The sequence below is a fragment of the Nicotiana tomentosiformis genome, chromosome 2, assembly GCF_000390325.3.
Source record: "Nicotiana tomentosiformis chromosome 2, ASM39032v3, whole genome shotgun sequence".
NCBI lineage: Eukaryota > Viridiplantae > Streptophyta > Magnoliopsida > Solanales > Solanaceae > Nicotiana > Nicotiana tomentosiformis.
This window is the reverse complement of record NC_090813.1, coordinates 9,589,858-9,599,803: the sequence shown is the minus strand read 5'-3', so window position 1 is coordinate 9,599,803 and position 9,946 is coordinate 9,589,858. Positions and strand designations below refer to the sequence as shown.

The 9,946-nt window shown below is 36.5% G+C and overlaps 1 protein-coding gene across 1 annotated transcript; it reads left to right on the top strand.

Annotated features, from left to right (window-relative positions):
* Positions 1-3,177: 3,177 nt before the first annotated feature.
* Positions 3,178-5,123, top strand: LOC104121451 (alkane hydroxylase MAH1-like). The gene has a single exon (XM_009633456.4). It carries the CDS (start codon positions 3,302-3,304, stop codon positions 4,832-4,834), a length of 1,533 nt encoding a protein of 510 aa, XP_009631751.2. The 5' UTR covers positions 3,178-3,301; the 3' UTR covers positions 4,835-5,123.
* Positions 5,124-9,946: the final 4,823 nt, after the last annotated feature.

Here is a 9,946-nt window from a genome sequence, read left to right as displayed (position 1 = left end):
GTGTAATATTTTTGCGCTTAATCTTGTGAACAACAACTTCTTGTTCGTTCTGTTCTCCCTTTTCTTTTTTTCAAGTTTGTATCTCAGCAAATGGAATATAACTTGTATAGTTATACTGTTCTCTCGAATGAAATAGAAAAATGGTTACTCCATATGGAAATTTAGTCAATCGTTTTCAGTACTAACAAATTATTAGGATTAGAAGAGAGAAAGATAGGAATAGGAAAGCACATACCGAATATTCATAAAGTGTGATGACTCAAAAGGTCATCGTTAAATTTAATAATTAATTCTGTGTTTTAATACTTCAAAAAGTATTATTTATTATTCTTCGACTTGCTTGCGCAGTCCATATAATTTTTTAAAAATTTTTTATATGAAAAATTGATTAAAATATGAAATAGATCCTTAAAATACAACTGTGTTGAGTTTGGTCAATATTTTGATCAAAGGGATCCAGATCAGTATTTTAACAGTTCCGGTAGGTCCGTAATCGTGATTTGGGACTTGATCGTATGCCACGAAATTTAATTTGGAGGTCCCTAGCTCAAGTTATGACCATTTAACGGAAACTAGAAATTTAAAGGCTAAAGATTTTCAAGTTTGATCAGGGAGTTGATTTTTTGATATCGGGGCCAGAATCCAATTCTGGAAATTTGAATAGCTCTGTTATGTCATTTATGACTTATGTGCCAAATTTGAAGTCATTCCAAATTCATTTCACATGTTTCGGCATAAGATTTGTAAATTGAAAAGTTTGAAAACTTAAAAGTTCGAATCGAGGTGTGAATTGTAATATCAACGTTGTTTGACGTGGTGATTCGAATCGAAATCGGAACAAGAATTGGACTTAAGTAAAATCTGAAAGTTTTTAGGGGTTAAAAGCGGAAGAAACTGATCCCAAGAACCCCCAAAATCTATAACACAAACCCATATTTTTATGATTAAGTCTAGGCATTTTCATAAAATTTTCCCCAGCTAGCTGATTCACCACACATTGGTTGGTCGTGTTGATACCTCTATAGAATGTCTGCTGAATCATTGCTTCAGTCATATCATTGTTTGAGCATTCCTTGACCATTGTCCGGTATCGCTCCCAGATTTCATGTAGGGGTTCATTAGGTTCTTGTTTAAAGGCTAAGATCTCATCCCCCAATGTTGCCATATGACCCGGCGAGAAAAACTTGGCTATAAACTTTTCTGCCAACTCATCCCACGTGTGTATGGAGTGGTTGGGTAGCCTCTCGAGCTAGTCCGAAGCTTTCCCTCTAAGTGAAAATGGAAAAAATCTCAATTTCAGAGCGTCCTCCGACACGTTCGTCTGCTTGCTCCCCCAGAATGTGTCTACAAAACCCTTTAGATGTTTGTATGCGTTCTGATGAGGAGCTCCAGTAAAAAAGCCCCTTTGCTCCAATAGGGTCAGCATGACATTTGTAATTTAAAAATTGCCCGCCCGAATCCGGAGCAGGACAATTGCACTTGCATAACTTTCATTGGGTAGCACCTGGTGTGTTGCCCGTGGAGGAGGTGGGGGAGTATTTGGAATGTTGTCATTAGCCTGGCGGCCTCTTCTTTGAACTTGAGGTTCTAGATTAACCTCATCCTCGCCATTGTCATCTACCTCCTCCCCCGGAAGAACATGTACGAGAGAATCATTATGAACCATTTAGTACCTAAAGCGATTGATACACAAAAGTTAGAAAAATAGAAGGAAAGAAAAACAAGACACACAAATAGTTAGATAGATAGCCAACACCGTCTAACTCCCCAGCAACGGCGCAATAAAGTAATTGAGGCCAAACCTACACCACTATAGAGTAGCGAGGATGGTCGATGCAGTTTTACCTAATGAGGTCGGGATCGATTTCCACATGGAGTTAATTTGACTTGGAGTTGGATATCAAACTAATCTAGATGTGCGTGTTGTTCCTAATTACACTTCCAAATATTGTTGCAATTGATTCTATTCTAATTTTATACTATTGTATGCTGAGTGTAAGCTAAGTACAATATTTTTGGTAAAAATTTTCAAGTGTTAAAAGGCACTAGGGAAGTGACTTCCGCCTAGGTGAGCATCTAATGGATATCAAGAATCTAGGACAAGCTTGTTAGGATTGGGGTCGTGATATAACCATCGCACATAAGTGCTCACTCTATACCTCTTGGTAGTTTGAGTGACTTTGCCCGATTTGGCTTTCTCAAGCCCAGATGGGTGTTCATACAATACAAGTGAAATTGACTCAAGTCGGGTATTACTATCTCTAGGTTTAACCCTATAATTGGGGCTATCAATCTCTTGAGTTCACCACAATTCCTTGTTAGCCTAATTTTCCTAGACTTAATCCCTCTTTAAAATCTAAAAGCTTTTTACAAAATATTATTTCACTCCTTTCTAGTAATTCTCTATAGTACATTGGAATTATATTCCAATCCTACACAGGTAGATTTGAATGAATAATCTAAAAAATATGGTAAGTTACCAATCTGCTATAACGATTAAGTGTCGTACGTAATGAACCTTCGTTTTCTACTGATAGTGACTTTCCTCAGAAAAAGAAAAGAAACTAATTGACATTAATGCCGCCATTTCTAAGTTTATCCTATGATGGGGATACAAATATAACAAGACATGTATGGTTTCAAGGTAGGAGCTGGAAAATGCCAATCCTATTATTACGAGATATGCTTAACTTCTTGTGTATAATTTTGTCATTAAGGACCCAAACAAGTTATTTTTTCGGTATAATCTGATATTAACATATTTCACCGACACTTGAAAATAACTATTTATTTTTTTACCATAAAAAATTGTGACGAGATGATATACACTCATTCATCTTTAATCAGATATTTCCAAAGTTCAATCAAGACAAAAAATCGCAATTGATATGGAGCTAATGCTTTGTCCTAAGACTTTTGAGTTCGAAAACGGGTACATAACACGTGATTGGGAAGAAAAAATCTAACTAAACAAATCTTGAAATCCAAAAATATCGACGCCTATCTTGAAAAGTTAGTTTGAAATTGAATGAAGTTGTTTATAATTAGAAAGAAATGAATCAATTCTTAAATGAAATTGCCCATTCCTTTTCAAGAACGTGTACAATCTATGTCAATTGTCAAACTCCTCAACTAATTATCACATACTTTTAAATAATATTGGGGCCAGCTCAAACTTAAGGTGCGAATATTGCAACTCTTATATAAATTTTTTGAAGGTAATGAATTGCTCAATCCTACAAAATTACTAAAAGAACCAAAGCTAGCTTGACCAAAAAGAAAAAAAAACCTCCAACCCGCAATGAATTTACTTGAATATTCCCCTCTTCTATTGATAATTTTTGGTTTCACTTATTTTATTGTATGGTACCTCCGACATAGATGGACAAAAACATCGTCAGAACCAACAAATTGGCCATTCATTCGGATGTTACCTGCAGTTATTATGAATCTTCATCGTATCCATAAATATATGACTGAGGTTCTTATAGATGTTGGCGGCACTTATGAGTTCGAAGGTCCTATGTTTGCCAACTTGGACATGTTCGTTACTTGTGATTCTGCAAATATTCATCATATATTTAGTAAAAATTTCTCAAACTATCCAAAGGGACCCGAATTTCGTAAGATATTTGATATCTTGGGAAATGGGATCTTTAATGTTGATCATGAATTATGGGAGATTCATAGGAAAACCACCTTGTCCATAATGAGCCATGCAAAGTTTCAAACTTTGTTAGAGAGGAATTTGTGGGACACTGTCGAAAAAGGGCTTCGACCAATTCTTGATGCTTTTGCTGAACAAGACAAAACATTAGATTTACAAGACGTTTTGCAAAGGTTCACTTTTGATTCTATCACCAAGTTGTTACTTGATCATGATCCGAGAAGCTTGTCCATTGACTTACCTTATTTGCCATATGAAAAGGCATTTGGCGATGCTCTTGATGCTCTTTTACACCGACATATAACGCCAGAAAATTGTTGGAAATTGCAAAAATGGCTTCAAATTGGTAAAGAGAAGAAGCTCACTCAAGCATGGGAGTCTTTTGATCAGTTCATATATCCTTGCATTTCACAAAAGCTAGAGGAGTTGATGAAGAAAACCATCAAAGATGAGGAAAGTTTTACATTTTTAACTGCCTATATTAGAATGTACAATCTACGGAACAAAGGAGATTTGGGTACTTTACAAAAATTTCTCAGGGACACTTTCTTGAATTTAATGTTTGCTGGGAGAGACACAACAGGTGCAGCTCTCACTTGGTTTTTCTGGCTCTTGGCTAAAAATCCCTTAGTCGAGACAAAGATTAGAGAAGAGATTCAGCAACAACTGCATCTGAAAAAAGATGAAAACCTCAAGTTTTTCAACAAAGAAGAAACACGAAAATTGGTCTATCTACATGCTGCCTTTTGTGAAACTCTTAGGTTCTTTCCATCAGTTTCCTTAGAGCACAAAGTCCCACTTGAACATGACATCCTTCCTAGCGGTCACCGTGTTACTCCAAAAACGAGAATGATTATACCATTCTATTCAATGGGGAGAATGGAGACTATATGGGGGAAAGATTGCTTAGAATTCAAACCTGAGAGATGGATCTCAGAACGAGGAGGGATTAAACATGAGCCATCTTTCAAATTTCCAGCGTTTAATGCGGGTCCAAGAACTTGTATAGGAAAAGAAATGGCATTTGTTCAGATGAAAATAGTGGCAGCCATCATCCTATACAATTATGATATCCAATTAGTGGAAGCTCAAAATAGCTCTCCCACTACTTCTATTATCATGCAAATGAAACATGGTCTGATGGTTAGGGTCGTCAAGAGGGCATAGCACATATATGCATGTGTTGGAATACTTATGAAGATGTGTTTTGCTTGATGGAATCAATCAACCACTTCAGTTGAATCATATTTTAGCTCTTTTAGAAAATCCAAATAATGTTGTTTTCTTTCTTTAATGATCTTCTTTGAAGTTTTTTTTTTTTATCCAGCAATATGATTGAAGTTTGTTTAGCCTAAAATATGCCCACATTTAAGCTACAAGAACGGCAGAGGAGTACCAATCTTTTGTTTTAGTCAAACGTCTAAAGGTATAAAATCTTGTCTTGATTTTATAGTCATCTAGTTTTGGAAAGATGACCAATTAACTTGCTAAATTTATATACAGATTGAATTCTTTGACGCAGAGAAAGCAATATCTTCTTCTTCTTCTTCTTCTGTGGTCCATATCATATTTACAGTTCCTAAAATTAGACTTATCACGAGCTAAATACTCTACAAACTAGGATGTCTCGTGAAAACATTTTTTAAACTGAATTTATATGCTTAAGGAATTATTATTCCTTCTTTTTTGGTATTCATTAGGCAGGTTGGATTTGGGAAAGCTAAATTGAAGAGGATATATATTTATGTTACTCTTTAATACCTCTCTACTCTTAAAGGGCAAAAAACTTGAAGCAGACAAAAGTTATGAAACTTGCTTTATCATGGACTTCTGCCTACATTGTATAATTTCTTTATTTTTTAAATGATTTATGTGAAGGCAGACAGGTGGTTTTGAAAGTAACCTCTAGTGATGCACTTCTTTTATATAATTTTAGATATGTATATTTTACTAAAGAGAAACTTCTCTTTTACTTTTTAGGACTCTTTTTGGGCTGTGAGGAGTACAAGTTCGTGAAACTTTAATTTCGTCGATTTATTTTAGGGAAAATGGTTAAATTTGCCTGTCTACTATTTGAAAAGACATAGCTGTCCCTAACGTTGTAAAAATGGTCCAAAATTGTCCCCCATCCGTTAATCATCTTCAAGAAAAATATGGATTTGTGGGTGCTGAAATTAAAATTGGAGAGCGACAATAGAGTTTGGCGCAAGCGAGTTATTGTTTTATGTGGAAATTACGTTTTTGTTTTTATTTTAGAGAAATCGAAGATGAATAAATGGGTTATGGTGAGTTGCTGAAAAATGGTGGAGGTGCTGATGATTCTGAATAGGGTAAGAAGACGAATAAAGGGGAAGAGAACTATTTGGGCACTACTAAAAAAGGGGAAAACCGACGGATGTTGGTTGGTAATTGGCAAAAATCGATCAAAAATCGGCCGATTCGTGACGGTCGGTAATCGTATGGTCGGTAGAGCTAACCGACGAACTTTGGTCGGTATTTTCCGACCGATTTCGGTCGGTCAATTAAATTCCAAAAAAGAAAAAATCGCCAAAATAATCGACGATATTTTAATTATGTAATTAAAATCTTCACCATCTGAAAATCGAGTCGGGGTCTGTACTGTGGTAGGATACTATTCTACCACTAGATCATTGGTGCATTTGTTTTAAGACTATCTTTTATTTCATTTATACTCTTTAATTGTATTTTTGTGCGAAAATAACTCACCGATGTTCGATTTTATTCAAAAATAAAATTACCGACCGAATTCGATCGGTTATCGTGATTTGATCATCATTAGGTGGTGAGAAAGCACGCCTTATGACGAAGGGGGGTATTACGCCCGATCAAGACAACAATCTGCCTTCTAATAGAGGGTGCTATGGAAGAAATTAGGCACTGAACTAAGGTTTAGTAGTGCTTAAAATGACCATAAGAATAAAGCGACCGATTTCGGTCCGTTTTTCTAATATTAATTTTAATTTATTTTAAATGAAAAACTGACCAAAGTTGGTCGGTTTATTGAAAATTTTAGTTTCGCGGGACGCAAAAATAGTTTCCCGCATTTTTGCGCCAAAGAAAACTGACCAGAGTTGGTCGGTTTTGTAAAAAAAATAAAAAAAATAAAAATTTTTAAAAAACCGACAGTCTTTAGTCGGTTTTTCGGCCGACCAAAATCGATCGGTCAATCGTGGTTGGTTTTTACCGAATTTCTAGTAGTGGGGGAAAGGGTGGCAGCCACATGAGATGGTATTAGCCATGATGGAGGAGATTATGTTAGGGATATAATAGATATGCCTTATATCCAGTCTCATATTTGATGATTTGAACATATTTTTATGAACGTTATTTGATATAAAAATATATGGCATCTGATATTCTTTTATCATTATTATTATTAATTATTTGATTAACTTGATAAGGTCCTTGATTAAATTTTGAGACTTGACATTGTGAAGGAGATCATGATAATGAGAGTGGAGTTTCTTAAAATTTAATCTAAATTTGTTCTTGATCAAAGGATTATTAATTTGGACATTAGTAATCTGGTTAAATCAATATTTATGTGATCGTCTTTATTGGATAAAGATTAGTTGATCTCATTAACTAAATCACATAGATAGATGCATATACAGATATGATCATTGAACCGGCGTATTGGATAATTCCTAATGGTTAGAAATACCATTAATTGTCAATAGGATATTCTTTTGAAAAATATAATGTAAGAGTTTTCTTTGACCTGAGACCGTCATAGTAATTAACAAGTCATTTATTGTGCTTTGATACTAGACGCATATGGCCCTAGGGCGATAATAGAAAGGATATTGGGTACAATTAAATACTTGTAGAATTAGTGATTGATCAAGATGGAATATGTTAACTCTTGCTAATAGTTTAAGCTCCATGTTGTCATGAATTATAAACGACAAAATTAAGACATTGGCCAGGGCAATTAAATGAAAGAAGAAAAGAGTTTCTTATATTTGACATGAACACATAGTTGATCGCCTATTAGGATTTGACAGTTAAACCATATCCTAGGTGTCACGACCCAAAATCCATTAAAGGTCGTGATGGCGCCGGACACCACTGTCAGGCAAGCCAAAAATAAATATTGATTTGGTTCTCATTTTAATATTTTTGAAATCATATTTCCTTCAATTAAATAGTAAAATATGAAATTTATATAGTAACTAATAATATTTTTAACAATTCAATACAGAGCAACCCATAATCACCCCAAACCTCGGTGTTACAAGTGCATGAGCATCATCTAGGAACGTAAAAATAAAATATAACATATGTCCGGAATACAAAATTGGACAAGAGAAATATAAATACTCTAAAGGAGACTCTGCCGGCTACAGGTCGTAATATGGAATGCAGCTCACGTAAGTCCCCGCATGCACACACGCCTCTGCTCTCACAAGACCGCTAGTCACGTATGTACCTGCATAAAAATATGCAGCAAGTGTAGTATGAGTACGTAATCAACATGTACCCAGTAAGTATCTAGCCTAACCCCGGAGGAGTAGTGACGAGGGGTCGACATCGACACTTACTAGTGGTCCAATAATATCATGTACAATGAAGAGATAAGTAAATATGAGGTAGAGTAAATAAATGAGATAAACAAGAATAAATCACGTGGTACAAATACCCGTTTTTACGAGGAACTCGGGCTCTTCATTAGAAATTTCCTCCTTAACGGGAGCATATATATCTATATATATATATATATATTGGATCTCATCAGAAATATATATATATATAGTGGATCTCATCAGATAAGTTGTCATAACTCAAATCGAGAAAACTCACAAATACACTGGCTTCTCGCTAAAGAATACGCATGATTCCATGAGGATATGATATAGGAAATGCCGAGGCGTACGACCCAATCCAACATAAAATTTAAACTGTGCATTGAAGAGGGTCAAACGGCGCGAACCATAGATGCATCTATTAAACTGCCGAGGTGAATGGCCCAATTCTATTAGAATAAGAAGTACATAATCCTGCCGAGGCGAACAACCCGATCACATTAGAATAAGAAGCTTTGACGGGTCCTTGAACCCACTCACGAATAAACGTATGAGTCGTAATTTCTTTTACAAAACAAAAACTTTCAAAGAAACATGTATTTCACGGAAGCATTTCGTAAGAGGAGTAAAATTATTCGGTGACAAATCATGAACTCGTGGAGTCTCTACAATAGCAAGTCTAGTCTTGTAACGACCCAGCCGGTCATTTTGAGAATTTAAGTCCTGTCCAGCGGCATAAGGCCCTGAGCAGCTTTGTATTATGTGCTTTGACTTGCGTGCATGGTTGAATTCAATTATCGCGTGATTCGAAGTGATTTGGGACACGTAGTCCCTAAATGAGAGCTTAAGTCTTAGAATTTGGACCGTAGTCGGAACTGTGTGAAGACGGGTCTGGAATGGAATTTTATCAACTCCGTTAGCTCCGTTGAGTGATTTTAAGCTTAGGAGCGCGTCCGGAATGTGTTTTGGACGCCTGTAGTAGATTTAGGCTTGAATTGGCAAAAGTTAAATTTTCGGCGATTTCGGCCGATAGTGGAAATTTTGATATCGAGCTTGGAATGGATTTCCGAAAGTGGGTATAGGTTCGTAGTGTCATTTGTGACATGTGTGCAAAATTTGAGGTCATTCGGACGTGGTTTGATTGGTTTCGGCATCGATTGTAGGAATTTAAAGTTTCAAGTTCTTTAAGTTTGAATTGGAAGGTGATTCGTGATTTTTGCATTAGTTGATGTGATTTTGAGGGCTCGAATAAGTTCGTATGGTGTTTTAAGATTGGTTAGTATGTTTGGTTGAGGTCCCGGGGGGGGGGGGATGAGTTTCGAGTGCTTAACAGATCAAAAGTTGGATTTGTGTTGCTGCCGAAGTCTTCAGGCATCTATCATTTTCGCACCTGCGGTGGAGAGACCGCAGGTACGTGATCGCACATGCGGGGAGGAAAGCGCAGAAGCGAAAAAATGGAAGAGTGCTAGGGTTCGCAGGTGCGAGGTGAATTTCGCATCTGCGATTCCCGCAGATGCGTTAGGGTCACGCAGGCGCGGAGGATATTGCAGAAGCGGACAATAGTCCGCAGGTGCGGCCCTTGTTCCACAGAAGCGGACCCAACCCTCTTAAGTCATTTCCGCAACTGCGAAGGAAATTCCGCAGGTGCGACCCAAGGTCCGTAGATGCGGAATAACTGGGCAGAAAAGGGGCAGATTCGAGGGTTTGAAGTTCACTTCACAAATTTGATTGA